Below are 21,110 nucleotides of genomic sequence, written 5' to 3' on the forward strand. Positions count from 1 at the left end.
CAGAACCACAAAACTGGTGACTAGACATGTAGAGCTGACTGCCTTCGATATTTCTTGCCAGTTTCCTATCAGAGGTTTAGGAAGCTGGCTTCTACCTCACTTATGTGGTATAAATTTTGTGCAGATGTATCTAATTAGATGAAACTAATATGCATCCAAAACCTTACCTGTGAGGGGCTTTGTAAAATAAAGTTTCTAGCTTAGCTCTCTCTTCTATTTCATCTAAGCCTGCATCATTACTATACCGTGTATTAATTCTTGTAACATTGTAATATCTCTTGATGTGGTAAGGTGGCTCTTCCCATCATATTCTTTTCTAGGACTGCCTTATCCATTTCTTTTTGTATTTTAGAACAGTTTTTCACATCCTGTGAAAACTGTTGTGGTTTTGGTTGCAATTGCTTTAAATTTATAGATTAATTTGGAGAGAGTTTCTAACTTTATGATATGAAATCTTCCCATCTATTAACATGGTATCTCATTGACTTCTTTGCTTCCTTTTTATTTTTAAAAAAAATTTTTTTAGGGCCGCACCCACGGCATATGGAGGTTCCCAGGCCAGGGGTCTAATTGGAGCTGTTGCCAGAGCCACAGCAATGCGGAATCCAAGCCGTGTCTGCGACCTACACCACAGCTCATGGCAACGCCAGATCCTTAACCCACTGAGCAATGCTAGAGATTGAACCTGCAACCTCATGTTTCCTAGTCAGATTTGTCTCCGCTGTGCCGCAACGGGAACTCCAACTTCTTTGCTTCTAATTAAAAAATTTTACGTACTGCAAAATTCACTCTTTTGTGGTGTATAGTCCTGAGTTTGGCAGATGTGTAGAGTGATACTGTCACAATCAAGATAATAGAACAATTCTGTCATCACCTCTCAAAAATTCCCTTATGTTACCCCATCCTAAACAATCTCTCTTTGTCTTTGGAAATTCCTGATCTGTTCTCTGTCCCTATAGTTTTTTCTTTTCCAGAAGATTATAGGAATGGAATTTAAAAATATGTTGCTTTTCAGTTTGGCTTTTGTCTGTTGGTAGTTGAAACTCATTCATGTCCTTGCGTATAATAATAGTTGACTGTTTTTTATAGTAATGTTCCATTATGTGGGTAAACCACAGTTTACTTATTCATTCCCTAGTTGAGGAACGTTTGAGTTTTTTGCAGGTTTTGTTGATTATGAATAAAGCTGCTGTGAACATTTGCATACTGAATTTTTTTGAGGGGGAAAATAGGTTTTTATTTCTCTTGGGTAAATATCTAGGGGTGGGATTGCTGGATTGTATTGTAAGTATATGTTTACCTAAAAGAAACTGTCAAGCTGTTTTCTGTTTCCACCAGAAATGTATGAGAGTTTGAGTTGCTTTGCATCCTCACTAGCAGTTGATATAGCTTTTTGTTTTTGTTTTTTGTTTTTTGGCTGTGACCTTGGCAAATGGAAATTCCCTGGCTAGGGACCAAACCCATGCCACAGCAGTGACCTGAACCACAGCAGTGACAACTCCAGATCCTTAACCCACTGAGCCACCACTGGTATCCTTTTTCTCTTTTCTTTTTTTTAAAAGTCATTCTAATTGGTATACTGTAGTATGTCATCGTGGTTTTAACTTGAATTTCCCTGATGACTAATGATGTTAAATATATTTTTTGTGCTTATTTGTATTTCATGTATCATTTTTAGAAAGCAAATATTCAAAAATTTGCCTCACTTTTCAATTTGTGTTTGTTTACTCATTGCTTTTGAGAGTTCTTTTTATATTCTAGAGATAGTCTACTGTCATATATATGATTTGCAACTATTTTCTCCCAGTCTGTATCTTGACTTTTCATTTTTTAACTGTCTTTTTTAAAAAATCTAAGTTAGGGAGTTCCTGTCGTGGCTCAGTGGTTAACGAACCCGACTAGGAACCATGAGGTTGCGGGTTCGATCCCTGGCCTTGCTCGGTGGGTTGAGGATCTGGCGGTGCTGTGAGCTGTGGTGTATGTTGCAGAGGCAGCTTGGATCCTGCATTGCTATGGCTCTGACATAGGCCAGTGGCTACAGCTCTGATTAGACCCCTAGCCTGGGAACCTCCATATGCCACAGGAGCGGCCCTAGAAAAGGCAAAAAGACAAAAAAAAAAAAAAAACTAAGTTAAACATTTTTTTCATTATAGTTGATTTACAGTAGTCTGTCAATTTCTGCTGTACAGCCAAGTGACCCAGTCATACCTGTGTCTTTTAAATAGCATTTAAAATTTTGTAACATGCAGTTTATCAATTTTTTATCTTTTGAGGATTGTGGTTTTTGATTGGGTCTTAGAACCATTTGTCTAACCCAAGTTCCCAAAGATTTTTTCCTATGTTTTCTTCTGAAAGTTTTATGTTTTAAATTTAGATTCTTGTGGCCTCTCCTTGTTGTCAGTAAGAAGGCTTTTGTAAACACAGTATTCATCCCTGTGCGGGTTGTCTAGTTCAGCTATTTTTCTCCTGTGGCTTTAATTTTTTTCTCTTTCATATCTACTGTAACTCACCTAGGCATGGATTTATTTAATTTATCCTTCTGGAGACTAGTACTTCTTCAGTTTAAGGATTTGTGTGTTTCCTTTGTTTTTGTGGTTTTTTTGAAAACTTCTCAACCGTTGTGTTTTCAAGTTTCAAATATTGCCTGCATTTTTTTCTATATTGTAATCCTGAAAGTCCAATTAAATGTGTGTTGAAACTTCCCCTTCATGTCTCTTAAAATATATGTATATATATTTATTTCTCTGTATTTCATGCTGGGGAATTTTTAATATGTATTTTCTAATTTTTGAATTCTTTCTTATACTATGTCAAATCTGCTCTTTAATCTACCCATTGAATTTTTAAGCTTAATGTGTGTTTTTAATTTCTTGGAATTCTTTTCAGTTTACTTTAAAATTCATCTGTTCTTTGTAGTATCTTGACCTCGTGCTTTTTTAGACTCTTTTTTATACATATTAGAAATATTTATATGATTATCATTTTTAATGCCTTATATTCTTTTGTTTGTTGTGATTCTTCATTATAATTGGTCATATATTCATTCATGACTTTTGAATTTTTCAAATGTAAGTTTTAATTTGGAGAATTTTATGGAGGCTGATTTGAAACTGTATCTTCTAGAGCAAGTTTCTCTTTGCTTCTACCAAATGCCTCAGAAATATCACTGGCATGAATCCTTTTTTTTTTTTAAATCATTTTTTCATCTTTAAGCATTCCAGAGCACAGGAATAATATAAACTGGAATCTAAACCCACATGAAGAATGGTCCTGTAGTTGTACATTCTCAGGAAGACTGCTTCCCACTTGGAACCGAGACACATTTTTTAATTTGTGTCCTGTACTGTTGGATAGATGTATTTTTCTAGTCTACCGTCTCACTGAGGATGCACCTTGTTGAGGGATCCAGCTAAATGGGGCAGGAGAGGGAAGGTTCCTCTCCAACTTGGCCTGTAGGGGCCCAAGGCCTAGTTGTCTACTTTTGCATGGGTGGTAAAGCTCAAGCCCATTCTTTTTTTTTTTTTTTCCAGAAAAAAGAAATGCTTTATTTATAGGACACATATAGGAGAGTGGTTCAGAGCATAGTTTTTGTAATCAGACTATAATCTTGGGCAGGTTATTTACCTCTGTAATCCTCACTTTTTTTTTTAACTCAATGAATTTTATTACATTTATAGTTGTACAGCAGTCATCATAACCCAATTTTATAGCATTTCCGTCCCAAACTCCCAATGCATCTCCCCACCCCCCAACCTGTCTTCTTTGGAAACCGTAAGTTTTTTAAAGTCTATGAGTCAGTATCTGTTCTGCAGAGAAGTTCATTGTGTCCTTTTTTTAGATTCTACTTGTAGATGATGGCATATGATGTTGGTATCTCATTGTCTAACTTCACTTAGCGTGATAATTTCTAGGTCCATCCGTGTTGCTGCAAATGCTGTTATTTCTTTCCTTTTAATGGCTGAGTAATATTCCATTGTGTTATATGTACCACATCTTCTTTATCCACTCCTCTGTCAATGGGGCATTTAGCCCACAGCTTCTGAGGCCAGCACATCCTTATTTGTCTTTCCTTTTCACTCCTACCCCACCACCACCAGGGCAGCTACTTTAAGGATTAGCAAGGTTCCTATTCTAGCTTTCAGTTACCTTGAATTTCTGTTATCTATTTCCTAAAGGTTCCTGTGAGCTTGTCTGTGCATTTCTAAGTAGATGCAAGGCATTAGTTTGTTCAGTTTATCATGTAGCCCAAATTGAATTCTGAAAATGATTTTAGATTCTTTAGTCTTAAGCATAGTGATGGTAAACCTAAACCCTACAGTCATGGGTTCTTATTAGACTCTGCTGATCACATTTATGTGATTTTGGGCAAATTACTTTTTTTTTTTTTTTTTTTTTTTTTTTTTTAGGGCCATACCCAAGGCATATGGAAGTTCCCAGGCTAGGGGTCTATTCGGAGCTACAGCTGCCAGCCTACCCCCCAGCCACAGCAATGCAGGATCTGAGCCGCATCTGCAATCTACAGCACAGCTTAAGGCAATGCCGGATTCTTAACCCACTGAGCGAGGCCAGGGATTGAACCCACAACCTCATATTTCCTAGGTGGATTCATTTCTGCTGCACCACGATGGGAATTCCTTGGGCAAATTACTTTGACTCTCTGTCAGTTTATTCATCTGTTCAAAGGGGTAATAATATTATTTACCTCATAGGCATGTTTTGAGGATAACATGAGATGGAATATGTAGTTTTTAGAAGTGACTAGTGCCTCATAACTATTCCATACATCTAAATAGCATTCAGTGTAAAGTCAGCCACATAGTAGGTATTCACAAAATACATGTTCCATAAATTTAAAGTAAGTTTTACTATTTTCATGTAGGTAGGATAATATACAAAGACCTGACAAATTTTAGAGTAGTATAGAATTAGTATTTCTGCTTACATATTCATGAGTGATGATTTTTTTAAAGTAGTAACTCCGTAATATTGATGTATGTTTTAATAATAGATTAATATTAACTTCATTCAAGACTTATTTAGAAGAAAAATATCAGTTATAACTTCAAGTTAGATTTCATCTGAACCTAATAAGCTATAGGTCACACTCTAGCATGTTTATTAACCATCAGGGAATCAGGGAATTTTGATACTTATATTGAAAGCAAGACTCCCTAAAACTCGGGATTTATCTTAAGGTCATGGAAAATCAGTAAAGTTCATGTTAGGTTGGGGAAGAAAGCCACAGATATGCTGCAGGTTGACTGCTGATTGCAAATGGTTTAGTGTCTGTAAAACCTTATACATTGTCTAAATAATAAATCCTGGAATTTTTATTAGTTTTATTGCTTATTTGTCTTTTATTAATTTCTTACCAAAACTTTCTTATGGCAAAAAATGAGTTTAAAATGCTAGAGTTTTAATGAAATTTCTGTAGTAAAGATATTATTTATTCTCATTCTAAAATTTTTGATTTATTGTTGCTTATGAATATTTCTCTTGGAAGAGCCAATAGTTTTAATTCACGTAAGTCTCTCACAGCTTTCTGGTAGGGATCTAGTTGTTAGAAAGGATTTTTATAGGGTATTTACCTTTCCTGGGACCAATGTGGAAGTATGAAGTGAGGGAGGGACATGGAACAATGAAAACTGGAGATTGAATATGGCTTTGAGAATGAAGAAGAAAGAAAAATCACACACTTAGGCCACAGGGAGAATATTAGGAGGGTTAGAGAGGCCGGTAGGCATTGGGATGGGGAAGAAGATTGGTGCTAAAGGGGTGGGGGACTATGGGTAAAATCGTGAAATGGGCAATATTTGCCTTTTGTTTTCTAGTGTCATCTTTTTTTTCCTCATTGCTTCCTGCTTATTCTAGGAGTTGGCATCATTTGGGATGATAGCTGTGAAGGATCTTTGTGTATCCTGAGGTGTGCTATCTGAGTATGCTGCTAATATCTAGCTATGTTTCCCCTGTATAAAAACCCATTCTCAGGGAAAAGTCAGCCTAGTTCATTTATGCCAGGATATAAATTACTGACAGGATTTGTGTGACCTGCCCCAGCATTTTCACAGAACTATGTCACCTTAAGGATTTTCTGGATATCATGGAATTTTGGGCTTTACTAGGCCTTTGATAGAAGCATGTCTTTGAGCAGGGAACCCTCTTTAACACCTCAAAGATCACATAAAGGGGGCATTGTTTTGCTTATTATAAATTGGGCCTCCACTATTTTTATTTCATACCAGATCTGTTTTCTTCTCTGTTAAATTGGGGTAGCAATGCATATAGCATAGGGTCATTGTGAGAAGTGAAGAAGGCAGTGTGTGTAAAGTACTCAGCACAGGACCTGGATGGTAGGAATTCCTCAGTAAATGTGGGCTATGGTTTTTATACCACTGTCTCAGCTCACTTCTGCTGGGGCTTGTGTCCTAGTCAGGTGAACAGAGATGCTCATGCAGTCCTGTAATCCTTGGCAGTTTAATTCTCAGCACCACCTACCTTCTGCCTTGGAGATGCACAAGGGGGCGAGGATGATAGTGGTGGTGTTCACCACAGGGGTGCAGAGAGAACGTAAAAGCCTCTGAGGACTGAGCCCCAGTGTGCTGGACCAGGCAGTTCCTCTGTTGGAAGGGAAAGGCACTCCTCTCAGAAGTGGCTGGCTCTTCCTCCCTGAGGTTTTGCCTCTTCTGTGGGCTGTGTTCACCTCCGTGACTCTCAGTGCCAAGCGTGGCCCTCAGGCCCTATGATCCTTGTTTATTCGGGTGCAGCCATGGATGTTTTCTTGTTCTCCCAGGAAAATACAGCTGCGTTAAACCAGTGTCTTCAAAATGAACTTGGCTAAAATGGAAAGAGAAAGCTAAATGATATAGAAAAACCGTGAATAGTGTAAAAATAATTTATTCACTTAAGCACATGGTTCTGATTTGAAGCACCACTGGAAGCACATCATGATCCAGACTTTTCACTTGGCAGCTGTCCAATAGCCACCACAGAGTGGCGAGTGGCTCTCGTATTGGCCAGTGCAGCTTTAGACCCTTGGCCCTCCATCGAGTGTAAATTCAGTGAGCAAGACCCTCCTCTTCATCCCTAGCACTTGGCAGAGAGTAGTTCCCTTTGAGACTAATTCCTGATCTTTTTCTGCTATTGCTAGAAATTACTGGAGAGTGGTACATATTACTTTGGTGCCAGTGTTAATAAATTTAATTCTGTATTTAAATTATATTTAAGTAATATACTTTTAGAATAATTTAATGTTACTGAATGTATGTCCTCACATATATTGGTGTTAAAATAGTTTAGAAAGTTAAAATTTAAAAAAAACACATTATTTTTGAAAACTGTTTCTTTGGAAATAATTTTTAGGTTGATACTGCAATCAATTTGAACTCCGGCAAAGAGGGCCACTCAGAAAGCAGCAATACAGAGGAAAGTAGAAACAGTAATGATGATAATGGGGAAAACTACTCTGAGAAGATAAAATTGGCTGAAGATGGGTCAGATGAAGATCTGAACTTAGTTCAACATCAGATGATACCTAGATGTTCAGGTAGGATAATCACTTGGTGATTGGCTATTGGAAATTGCAGATGCTATAGTTCAAATGTCAGGGTTACTTATGTTTTTTAATAAGCCAAGTAGAAATAATTAAAAAAAAAAGAGACATACTTTTTGTGATTAAGCAAATCACCAGTTTTCAATTTATAGGAATATTAGGATTTATTAAATACACTGATTAAAACATAAAATATTTTGGAGTTCCCATCTTGGTGCAGCAGAAACGAATCCGATTAGGGACAATGAGGTTGCAGGTTCCATCCCTGGCCTTGCTCAGTGAGTTAAGGACCCGGTGTTGCCATGAGCTGTGGTGTAGGTTGAGGATGAGGCTCAGATCTTGTGTTGCCATGGCTGTGGCGTAGCCCGGCGGCTACAGCTCTGATTGGACCGCTAGCCTGGGAACTTCCATATGCTGCAGGTGCGGCCCTAAAAGGACAAAAACAAAAACAAAAACAAACAAAAAATTCATTTAATAAAGTTGTTATTGTAGTCATTTTACCTTAAGTGTTTCCACATTTTATGACATGGTTTATTAATTGTTTTGATGATTAAAATTGCATAATTAAATGTATCCTGTAATTTATAAATGCCTTTTTTAAGGATAACCCCATTTGATCTTAATAACTTTTGGATTTTATAAGACTCCTTTTGTCATGGTTATTAACACTGGCTAGAGTGAATTAGAACAGCAGTTCTCAAAGCATGGACTGCACAGCCCTGGGCCCGGAGATCCTTTCAGGAGCTCTGCAAATAAAAACTATTTTCATCGTAATACTGGTATAACGGTAATATAATTCATTATAATACTGAAATAACGATATTTGCCTTTTTGTCCATGGGTTTCACTGATGGTACAGAAGCAATGGTGGGTGAAATTGCTGGTGCTTTAGCATGAATCAAGGCAATGGCACCAAATTGTACGAGTAGTTACTGTATTCTTCATGAGCTGGCATGAATGGAGGAAAGAACCAGTGTCACTCAGGAATGTCCTTGGTGGAGCAGTAAAAATTTAAATTCCATTAAATCTTGACCTTTGAGTATACATCTTTTTAATAGGCTGTGTGATAAAAATGGGAGGTACATATGTAGCAATTCTGCTATATACTGAAATGTGAAGGTCGTGTTGAGGAAAAGTACTTGTGTAATAGTTTAGGTTGAGAGCTGAGCTGGCCACTTTTTAATGGGACATCATTTTTACTTGAAAGAATGACTGCCATACTATTGTCATTCAGATGTAGGTATTTGGCAGACAAAAAAAAAACAACGAAATGGGGCTTTTATTTCAAAGAAAGTAACTGACTTTGGTCAGTGATAAAATTTGACCTTTCAAGTGAAAAATTAGAATCATGGAGAACTTGTGTAGTCACCATGAGCTTTATAGCTTTGCAATACTTAGACTTTTCTGATAAAAATTGCTGGCAGGAGTTCCCTGGTGGCTCAGTGGGTTAGGGATCTGTTGCAGTGGCTCTGTAGATTTTGTCCCTGGCCTGGGAACTTCTGCATGCTGTGGGAATGGTCAAAAAAAAAAAATTGTTGGCAATATTAACAAATAAGAGTTTTTGATATTATATATTGAAATGTATTACTGTTTTCAATGTCTATGTAGTTCAGCAAACCACTATTTTCCAGATTACCAATGCAGGGTAAAAGATCCATTCACCATGAAAGATAGATCCATTGATGGAGCAAATATAGAAAGCTCACTAATAGGGTTACAGATTTCAACTAACCTTTAAGAAACTAACCCTTGTCCACTTTTGATATAATATCAAAACTATCCACAATTATTTGAAAAGGCTATTAAATTTCTCCTCCGCTTCCCAACTACCTGTCTGTATGAGGCCAAATTTTCTTCATATAATCTAACTGAATCAACTAGATTATAATAAGAGTGACTGTAGAAGCAGATGTAAGAATCCAGCTGTCTTCCGTTAATCCAGATATTAAAAATTTAAAACATTGGCAATTTTCTCAATAATTTTTTGGAACATATAGTTATTTGTCATAAAAATGTTGTATTTATGTTAACATGTAATTAGTACTAACATGTTTATTATTTAAAAATGGATAAATACACATTTACGGTATTTTTCAGTTTTGATTTCTAACATGGTAATTATCAATAGATATAACTCACGTAAACAAAAGCTACTTTGGGTTCTCCATCATTTACAAGCTGTAAAGGGAAGCTGAGATCATAAATTTTGAGAACTGCTGATTTAGAGTATGTTGGGCGTGAAGTCAGCTCTAGGGCCAGATAACTCAGGATTACAGTTATCAGGAAACAAAGTATTACAGTTGAGATTAGCTATTGGTCCCATTTACACTGTATTTGTTTATACTCTTTCCCTACCGCATGAGTGACTTCAAAATGCCTGCTGTATAGACCACTTATGTACATGGAGCCTCAGAGTGCTAGGGTTGGCAGCTGGGAATTAGAACTAGAAGCTGCTGCCTTTGAAGTATGTGAGCAATAAGATTTTTAGAGTCTCCTTATTAGTAAGATTAGTATTCTTTTCGGATAATCTTATTCCCTCTAAAAATATCTCCTTTTTCTTTAAGAGAAAGTGATCTTAAAGGAAATATCACTGGCCTCTTTGGATTTTCTGAAGTTGCAAAACCTGGCTTTCCTTAGCATAATATGCCATTTCTAATGATCTAACATGGGGTGGCTGAGACTTTAGAAACTTGAGCATTTATGCTCATTGACAGATTTTTGTCATCTTTCATCAGACTTCCCAGAGGAAGTATCAGCTGGTGGTGAAGAGCTTTGACTGTGGGGTCAGGCAGATTTGGGTGCAAACTGACTCTGCCATTTACTAGTTATAAGATAATGTATCTTAGAAACGTATGCAGCCCAGTTACAAATTAGCCTCAGTTTACTAGTTTGTAAAATGGGGACAATATGCTGTTTCATTGGTTTATGGGTAGGATTAAATGAGATAATGAATGTAAATAAAGCACTTAACACTGCCAATCAGGTAACTCTATAAATGTTAGATGCTGGTATTAACGTTATCATTCATCATTATGATAATTATTAATGTTATTAATCATAATCATGTTAAAACTTGAGTGACAAGTTCTAAAGAGTTCTTAATTTCAAATAAGTTATTACCAATTTTCTACAACTCAAGAAGATTTTTATGATTTCAAGAAAATAGAACAAATGGGAGGGGCATAGATTAAAGCATACTTTTGGTTGTCTTTCTGAATATGTTTCTAACAAGTTGGAATCATTCTGTGTCGCTATGACATGCTACATTTACTGTGTATATGACTTCTATTTCAGTTAGCCTAAAGCAGCTTCAGGATAGGGTCTTTGTCTTGTTCCTTATTTGTTGGTTACGAATGTAGAAAGTATAAAAGAATGAAGGAGAAAGAATTTGAGATTTAAAAATCATCTGAGACACACTTCTGAATTCAGTGCAATAATTTATTAGCTATTTTGAAGGATTCATGGAGGTAAATGTCTATTTCACAGGGTTGTTAGAAAATTATATGAAAAACTATATATGAAAGCACCTTGTAAATCAAGATACATGATGCCAGTGTTAGTTATTATCATCAGACATAAAAATTTGTTGAATGAAAGAACAAGTTGTAAAAACAAAACAAGAAAAAAGCATTATGGTTTTAATAAACTTTAAGCTCACTCCTACTTTCAACATAATACAGATGAATCTGAATTAAAAGAAGTAGATTCTCAACTCCATGATGCTATTCAGAAAATGAAGAAGCTTGATAAGATATTGGTGAAGAGACAACATAAAGAAAAAGAAATTAAGAAGCAAGGCCTAGAAATGAGAATAAAGCTGTGGGAAGAATTTAAGGTAAGAATTGTAGAGCCATGTGCTGAGATGTAAGAAACAGCTTCCTCTGAGATGAGTGAGAAAAGCGTGGACTCTGGTAGTATGAGTGTGGTCTTCCTTAATTGATTTTGTGGAGGGTGCTGTGTATATGTGTGCATGATGAGAGTGAGGGAGATAGTTTTCTGGGACTGGAGAAGGTGACTTAGCAGCATTCCAGATTCCAGGCATTGCACTGGCGTGTTCATTCCGCATGGACAGCAGACAGCACGTTAGGCCTCTCTCAATGGTGTCAGGCTGGGGCTCCTCCATCTCTGGAATAGAGAGGGATTCATCAAGTATGTATGTCTGCTCTTTCTTCAGCAAGCTTATAATCTGGAGAAAAGTACATAAATATACATAAATTTAACCCCCATTGTTACCATTATTATTTGAGTAAACTTTTGTGATAAACAAGCAGCAAGTTCACTGTTTCACATGCTAGTCAGGATCTCTTTGGGAAACTATAAAGTGCTCGTGGTCTGTGACCATGCTGTCTTTGTTCTGTCTCAATAAATTTCTAGTGCTTTGTTAATGTTCCTTGGCCTTCTTGGACTTTTTATTCTCTGTAGTATTGAGGAGTGGAAGTTGATCAGATAGGTAGCCATTGGCTCATATTTGAGCTTTGCTCCCAAAGGAGAGCACTTTTAAAATAAAGAACATTTTGATAACAGATTGGTTATTTTTGATAAATTTCTCCTTGATTAGTTGACTGACTCCTGAGGAAATTTCCTAGGTGATGATATGAATTGACAATGAAGTAATTAAGAATAAATTTTTACAAGGGTCCCAGGAACACCACTGGAATGAAAAAAAGCAATATATAAAATGAAGCGCTCGACAAAGGAGGCAAGAATATAATTGGAGAAAGGACAGTCTCTTTAATAAGTGGTGCTGGGAAAACTGGACAGTTACATATAAAAGCATGAAATTAGAATGTTCTCTAGCATCATATACAGAAATTAACTCAAAATGGATTAAAGAGCTAAATGTACAACCAGATACTATAAAACCAGAGGAAAATATAGGCAGAATACTCTTTGGCATAAATTGTAACAATATCTTTTTGGATCCATCTTCTAGAGTACAGGAAATAAAACCAAAAATAAAAAAACGGGATCTAATTAAACTTAAAGGCTTTTGCACAGTAAAGGAAACCATAAACAAAACAAAAGGCAACCTACGGAATGGGAGAAAATATTTGCAAATGATGCCACCACTGGGAGATTAATCTTTAAAATGTATTAACAGCTCATACAGCACAATAACAAAAAAACCAAACAACCCAGTCAGAAAGTGGGCAGAAGACCTAAATTGTCATTTCTCTAAACAAGACATACAGATGACCAACAGGTACATGAAAAGATGTTCAACATCACTAATTGTTAGAGAAATGCAAATGCAACCAGGCATCACCTCACACTGGTCAGAATGATTATCAGCAAAAAGTCTGCAAATAATAAATGCTAAAGAGAGTTTAGAGAAAAGGAAACCCTCCTGCACTGTTGGTGGGAGTGTAAATTGGTGCAGTCACTGTGGAAAATGATACAGCATTTCCTTAAAAAACTAAAAATAGAACTACCACATGATCTGGCAACCCCACTCCTGGTCATATATCTTAAAAAGATGAAAACTCTGACTTGAAAAGATACATGCACCCCAATATTCACAGCAGCATTATTTACAATAGCCAAGACATAGAAGCAACCTAAATGTCCATCAATAGATGAATGAATAAAGAAGATGTGGGATACGTACACACAATGGAATACTACTCAGCCATAAAGAATGAAGTATTGCCATTTGCAGCAACATGGATGGACCTGAAGAATATCATACTAAGTGAAGTAAGTGAGAAAGAGAAAAATATCGTATTATAGTGCTTATATGTGGAATCTAAAAAAAAGTTACAAGTGAAGTTGTTTACAAAACAGAAGTAGACTCACAGACATAGAAAACAAAGGCACCATTACCAAAGAGGACAGGAGGAGAAGGGATAAGTTAGGAGTTTGAGATTAACAGATGTATACTACTATACATAAAACAGATAACAAGGATCCACTGTATGACACAGGGAACTAAACTCAATATTTTGTAGTAACGTATAAAGGAAAAGAATCTGAAAAAATTTATTCATATATATATATACATATGTATACATACACACATATATATGTATATAGCAGAATAACTATGCTATACACCTGAAACTAAACAGCATTGTAAATCAACTATACTTCAATAAAAATTCAGTGCTTTAAACTAGAAAAATAATTTGTGTAAATTTCAGCAGGAAAAGTTAGCCTATCAGTTATTCCTGTTGAATCTCGAAGAAGTTTTTACTTGCTTGGAAATATGAATTATAACTGGAATTGTAATAAAATTCAGCGTCGATTTTGCAGTGTCTGAAATTATAATTTGATGATGCACCTTTAGGTTACTCATTAGTTATAGAAACATTAAACAGAAACTTAAACTTTAAGCAAGGTAATTATGACTTGATAGACTTATTCCAGCTGTATCTGGGAATACTCAGTGACAGAATTTTGAGGGAACAGGAAACAGTAACAGATTTCCTAATTAAGGGAATAAAAATAACCTGAACCTTCTAGTGTGTGTGCACATGTTTGGAAATCATATTGGAATTAAAAAAATGATGAATATAGTTGCCTTCTTTTCCCATGTTTAAACATTTATTTCTCTTTTTTTTTTAGTCTGCAAAACATAGTGAAACTTTACAAAGTAATGAGGAGATGGAAAATACAAAAAAGTTTCTGGCATTGACTGCTGCATCAGAAGAAACTGTTGGTGAGTAAAACTGATTCATATTTATTTATTTATTTATTTATTTATTTTTTGTCTTTTTGCCATTTCTTGGGCCACTCCCGCGGCATTTGGAGGTTCCCAGGCTAGGGGTCTAATCAGAGCTGTAGCTGCCAGCCTACACCAGAGCCACAGCAACGCGGGATCCAAGCCGCGTCTGCAACCTACACCACAGCTCACGGCAATGCCAGATCCTTAACCCACTGAGTAAGGGCAGGGATCAAACCCGCAACCTCATGATTCCTAGTCGGATTCGTTAACCGCTGCGCCATGACGAGAACGCCTTCCTATTTATTTTTATCTCAAAGTCATAGAGTATTTAAAATTACCAATTCTGGAGTTCCCGTCGTGGTGCAGTGGTTAACGAATCCGACTAGGAACCATGAGGTTGTGGGTTCGATCCCTGGCCTCTCAGTGGGTTAAGGATCCGGCGTTGCCGTGAGCTGTGATGTAGGTTGCAAATGCGGCTTGGATCCCGCGTTGCTGTGGCTCTGGTGTAGGCTGGTGGCTACAGCTCCAATTAGACCCCTAGCTTGGGAACCTCCATACGCCGCGGGAGCGGCTGAAGAAAAAAAAAAAAAAAAAAAAAAAAAAAAGGCAAACACACACACACACAAATTACCAATTTTTTTTTTTTTCTTTGTGAGTTTAACTCTTTTTTTTTTTAGGGGAAATGATTATGTTAGACAGGACTATATGGGACTACTCTGAGCTTAGGTATGTTTCAGAGTCTTCTAGGGTTTATGTGTGCTCAAGGGTGAGAGGGTAGGGCAGTGAAAAATCAGGAAATAGACAAAGTATGTTTTTGCTTTTACTTCTATGTCTCTTAGATGCTTCTGAACACACAGTTTACATAGAAAGTCCCATGAGGTGTCTCAGCCAGGCCTCTGCAACCTTTTTTGAAAACCCATGACTGATTTGTCCTTTTCCTGTTCTCTCACAGTCTTGCTTTATGAGACCAGCCAATTGATTCTGCACATGTTTCTACTTTCCCCACTAGTGTGTATGTACTGTTGACTCATGGTGTTTAGGAGCGCTGACCCCCACGTGGTTGAAAATGCATGCATAACTTTAGAATTGGCCCTCTGTATCTGTGGTTCTCCTTCTGTGGATTCAACCGAGGATTGTGTAATATCGTAGTATGTATTTATTGAAAAAAAAACTTGCATATAGGTGAACCTGCACAGTTCAACCATATGTTGTTCAAGGGTCAATATTTTTGTGTGTGTGTGCTTTTTAGGGCCACACCTGCAGCATATGGAGGTTCCAAAGCTACTGGTTGAATTGGAGCTGTAGCCACCAACCTACACCAAGCCACAGCAACATCAGATCCTTAACCCACTGAGCAAGGCCAGGGATCAGACCCGCAGCCTCATGGTTCTTAGTCGGAGTTGTTCCCACTCAGCCATGATGGGAACTTCTCAAGGGTCAATTGTATATTTATGATTCACCTCCTCCTTCTTTGCCTTCTTTTTCTTCTTCTACAGAAGTACTATGGAATCATATAACTTATTTTAACTTACTTATATAGTAATGATTGTTTTAGTGATTGGGAAGCAGTTGGTATTTTTTTGGCAGGACACTTTTGAAATCCTTTAACCTACATGGTAAGTGGTCATATAGTATTGCTTGAGTGTTAGACTAGCTCTAAGCAGGAACCTCTGATTTCCCTGAGAGTCCTGGGATCCATTAGTCTTTTACATAGTGAGTATCTAACATTTTAGAATCCCAAGAACCTGACTCAGGCTACAAAAACTTTTTAGCATGAGTTTTGATGTGAATGAAATTCTTCAAGTTTGTTTAGTTTCAGACCTGGCATTGAGAGCTCAGAAGCTGCCTGATCCTCTCTCTATGCAGAGGCAGTAATGCTGCCTAGTTACCACCTATAGTATTCAGTATTGTCCTCCATCTCCCAACATTCATGTCTAACTGGAGCCTCAGAATGTGACCTTATGTGGAATTAGCATCTCTGCAGATGTAATTAGTTAAGATGAGGTCATCATGGATGAGGGTAGGGCCTGAATCCAATAACCTGGGTCCTTATAAGAAGAGGAGAGGACACCTAGATTCACAGAGACACAATGACCTGGGGAAGAAGGCCCTGAGAAGACTGGGGCAGAAATTAGAGTAATATAGCTATAAACCAGGGAACACCAAGGATTACTGGGACACACCAGAAACTAGAAAGAGGCAAGGAAGGATTCTTCCCTAGCCAATACCTTTATTTCAGATGTCTGGCTTGCAGAACTGTGAGAGAATCAATTTCCATTGTTTTTAGTCACTCAGCCCATAGTAATTTGTTGTTTTAGAAGCCCTAGGAAATTAATACACTGGCCGCTTTCAATGCGGTCACCAGAGATGTGAATGAAGGGGCCCCCTTGGACATTTCATCTCCAGCAAAGACCATGTAGAGAATAGCCAAAGCTCTGTGTGTGGCCCCAGTTGAACTGCTCCAACCATCTTTAGCCAAATACAGCCACCCTAGCTGAGGCCTCGTTCATGGTGGAACAGAGACAGGTGTTTCTGCTGTGTCCCTCAGATAGCTGTGACTCACAGAATCATGAGCATAATAAAATAGTCATTGTTTAATGCCACTACATATACTTTTTAAACTTTTTTTGTATGTGTGTTCTTTTTGGCCATGCCACAGCATGTGGAAGTTCCTAGGCCAGGGATTGAACCTGTGCCACAGTAGTGACAGTGCCAGATCCTTAACCCACCAAGCCACTAGGGAACTCCTATATTTTTATTTTGAAATAATTTTAAACTTACAGAAAAGTTATAATAGAGTTGCTATAGACTTTTTACCCAGCCTTCCCCTAATTAATTAGCGTCTTATATAACCATGGTAAAATGATTAAAATGGAAAAATTAATACTGATACAGTGCTATTAATTAAACTACAGAGCTTCTTAAAATTTCATCAGATTCACCACTTTTTTATTTCCTAGTATCCGACACAGGAGCCCATGTTGTATTCAGTTGTCATGTCTCCTTAGTGTCCTCCAATCCATGATAGTTCCTCAGCCTTTCCTTGTCTTTCATGGTCTTGACACACGTGGAGAGTACTGGTCAAAGATTTTGCAAAATACCCTTCAATTTCAGTTTGTATGCCCTTTTCTCTTGATTAGGTTGGAGGGTAAGTGTTTCAGTCGAGAATATCCCCTAAGTTATGTGTGCTTCTCAAACAATCATGCTTGGGGTAACTAATGTTGATGTATCTTATTACTGGTGATGTTAACCTCAAAAACTTGGTTAGGTGGCATCTGCCAGCTTTCTTCACTGTAAAGTTACTATTTTTCTTTTTATAGTTGATGAATACCTTGGGAGAGATACCTTAAGACTATGCAAATATCTTGTTTCTCTTCAAACTTTCACCTACTAGTTTTAGCATCCATCAGCAGATCTTGCCTGCAGTAATTATTACTTTTTGTCCCTAAATTTTGGGTGACTTTTCATGCAACAATAGATAAGTGATTTTCTTTGTGTGTGTGTGTGTGTGTGTGTGTGTGTGTGTGTGTTTGCCTTTTCTAGGGCCACTTCCTGTGGCATATGGAGGTTCCCAGGCCAGGGGTCCAGTTGGAGCTATAGACACCAGCCTACGCCAAAGCCACAACAACGTGGGATCCGAGCTGTGTCTGCAACCTATACCACAGCTCATGGCAACGCCGGATCCTTAACCCACTGAGCGAGGCCAGGGATCGAACCTGCAACCTCATGGTTTCTAGTTGGATTTGTTAACTACTGTGCCACAATGGGCACTCTGATAACAAGTGATTTTCATCATCATTATTATTTTATTTTATTTTTTGGCTGCATGCGTGGCATGTGGAAGTTCCTGGGCCAGGGGTCCAACCTGCATCACAGCGGTGACAATGCTAGATCTAATTTAACCTGCTGTGCCACCAGAGAACATTTCATCAGCATTATTTTTAATTACCATATATTAATTCATTATATGGATGTATCACCATTTGTTTAACACCCTGTTAAATGTTTAGATTATTTCCTGTTTTTCTGTTTAAAAATTAAAAAAAGTTTTTTTCTTTCTTTTTTTGTTACATCCACACCTGGGGCATATGGGCGTTCCCAGGCTAGGAGCTGAATTGGAGCTGCAGTTCTGGCCTACAGCACAACCACAGCAACGCCAGATCCAAGCTGCATCTGCAACCTACACCCATCTATGCAACAGCTTGTGGTAACTCCAGATCCTTAACCCACTGAGTGAGGGCAGAGATCGAACCCACATCCTCACAGAAACAGCATTGGGTCCTTAACCTGCTGAGCTACAATGGGAACTCCTGTTTTTCAATTTTTTCAAATAAATATAATGCTGCAGTAATATTCATAGGCAATTATTTCATGATTACCTTTTGTGGTAGGCCAGAAAATTGCCCCTCTACCCTAAGAGATATCCATGTCAAATCCCTAGAAGCTGTGAATGTTATTTGGAAAAAAGGTCTTTGCAGATATGATTAAGTTAAGGATCTTAAGATGAGATAACCCTGGAATGCGGAGGTGGGCCCTAAATACCACATTGAGAGTCCTTATCTGAAAAAGGCAGAGAGAGAAGAGACAGACAGAAGAGGACATGATGTGCAGATGGAGGCAGAGTGGAGTGAGTGGTGTGGCCTCAAGCCAGGGAATGCTGGCAGCCACCAGAAACTGGGAGAGGCAGGGAGCAGAACCTTACCTGAGCCTGAGACAGAGTGCAAACCTACTGACACCTTGATTTCAGACTTCCAGCCTGCTGAACTGTTGTTTTAAGGGACCAAGTTTGCGTTAATTTGTGACAATAGCTACGGGAAGTTAATGCATCCTCGGATAAGTTCCTGCAAGAGAAGTTACTTAGATTGGATTTTTAAAGATTTTTTTCCACATTGACTTATTGAAAGGTTATACCAATTTAATCTCTCACTAACATTTTCTGAGTATTGTTTTCCTATACCCACAGCAACAATGGATTTTGCCATTGTTTTAAGCTTTGTTTATTTAAATTGGAATCATAATAATTTGTATCTCTCTGATAATCAGGGAAGTTGAATATTTATTCTTTTGTTTAGCATTTTGTGAATTACTTGTTCTTTTATAAAGGGTTCTTTTATTGATTTAAAGTACTCCTTTATATATTAAGGATACTAATTCTGTCATAAATATCAAAAACATTTTTTTCCAACAGCTATATTGTCTTTTTCAAAAAGTTTTTTTGGAATACCATGTTTCTCAAGTCTGTTTTTCTCTCTGAGAGCTTTTCAGAAATGACTACATTATTTAGTAAAAAAGATTGCAAAGCTCCTTTAAACCTACAGCTTATAAAATAATTTTTTTTACTAACTTAAATGTCTATAGACTATTGTATAAAAATAATCTATCTCAAAAAGTACAACTTGTTATATTTTCTTTAATGTCTATAAGTAATACTACCTTCATAGAATTGAGACTATATCCTTTATTCCACTTAAAAAACATGGGCAGTTTTAGGAATGTGATTCTGGATATAGTATCTCAGCATCTGTGTGTGTGTGTGTGTGTGTGTGTGTGTGTGTGTGTATGTATTTTTTTTTTTTTTTTTAGGGCTGCACCTGCAGCATATGGAAATTACTGGGCTAGGGGTTGAACTGGGGCTCCAGCTGCCAGCCTACACCACAGCCACAGCAACACCACAGCTTGCAGCAATGCTGGATCCTTAACCCACTGAGCTGGGCCAGGGATCAAACCCCTGTCCTCATAGATACTAGTCGGGTTCATCACCTCTGAGCCATAACTGGAGCTCCCTGCCCATTTTTTTGATTTTTTTAAATTTGTTGTTATTGAGTTGTATGAGCTGTTTGTATATTTTAGAGATTAATCCCATGTTGGTTACATCATTTGCAAGTATGTTCTCTCAATCTATAGGTGGTCTTTTCGATTTGTTCATGGTTTCCTTTGCTCTTCAGCATCTGTATTTTAGAATGCAGGTGTTAACTTCTGATTTTTCCAGTGAGGCATTTCTAAGAGGCCACACCTGCTGTGCTTGACTCTGAAGCAAAGACTGTAAAACATGCCACTCTGTAAGTGGATCCATGGTGGCCTTTTGACATCAGCTTTTTCAGTCATAGAGTTCACTACCAAGTGAACCTTTGGCCCTGGAGGTCAAGACTTTTGTTTTCAGCTGGCCTTTCTTCACAAACAAATTCAAACTATCAAATATATTTAATTTTTAAAGCTCACAGCAGGTATATTTGGTTAAACCTGTGGAGCTCATAATTGTATCTATGGAGTCATGTGACTGTTGGGGGCTCTGTAGACATTTACAATAATGCTATATTGGTACTAATAGTCTAACATGAAAACTTATTAGACTTCATGAGCTGAAAGCTGGAGTTACCAGAGGCTTGGAAGCTATGTTCAGAGAGAGTCATTGCTTCAAATATTATCACATCAGAGTTTCCATTTTCAAATTTCAAGTTCTTAGTCCGTTATTATGTATTGGCAGTGTTTATTGTGTGCAGAGCAGATAAGATGTGAAGTAGGTTTGATGTAAAAGGAAATGAGGATCAAAGACCCTTGGTGAACCAAATGTCTATTGCCCTTCATTCTTTCTGCCGTCTGTCTTGATTAGCTCACACTTGACCAGTTCACCAGATAGAAGAGACAACATTATTGTATTCCTGGTTCTTCAGATTTAATTAGATTTTTTTTGAAGGCTGGCCTTTTATAAAAGGTGAATTCCTTAATGAAATTTCTTGTTGGCTCTTTTATGGCATAGGCATGTATTCAACAGTCACACATACTTGATTTTCAAAAACCTTAAAACCCCAAATAGTATTTACTATAGACTACTTCAATAGCTTAATTATACTTTTTTTTTCATATTTTACATAGCATAATCATTACCTTCTTCCAGAA

The 21,110-nt window shown here is 37.4% G+C and overlaps 1 protein-coding gene across 13 annotated transcripts in view; it reads left to right on the forward strand.

The window, feature by feature from the left end:
* Positions 1–21,110, forward strand: part of FSIP1 (fibrous sheath interacting protein 1) — a 208,863-nt gene that overhangs the window by 14,825 nt on the left and 172,928 nt on the right. For 8 of the 13 annotated variants that reach the window (XM_084973966.1, XM_084973967.1, XM_021097949.2 and 5 more), the window contains 3 exons: positions 7,360–7,543; positions 11,230–11,384; positions 14,114–14,207. In XM_084973966.1, the coding sequence (XP_084830092.1) occupies positions 7,360–7,543; positions 11,230–11,384; positions 14,114–14,207 (433 nt within the window). Of the gene's footprint in view, positions 1–7,359; positions 7,544–11,229; positions 11,385–13,089; positions 13,247–14,113; positions 14,208–21,110 lie in introns of those variants that run through there. The other 5 variants (XM_084973972.1, XM_084973973.1, XM_084973974.1 and 2 more) reach the window with 2 other exon arrangements.

Source organism: Sus scrofa, chromosome 1 (genome assembly GCF_054392235.1).
Source record: "Sus scrofa isolate SSC_HxYL_T2T_F1_AM1 chromosome 1, Sscrofa_HxYL_maternal_Yorkshire_Landrace_v2.0, whole genome shotgun sequence".
NCBI classification, from domain to species: domain Eukaryota; kingdom Metazoa; phylum Chordata; class Mammalia; order Artiodactyla; family Suidae; genus Sus; species Sus scrofa.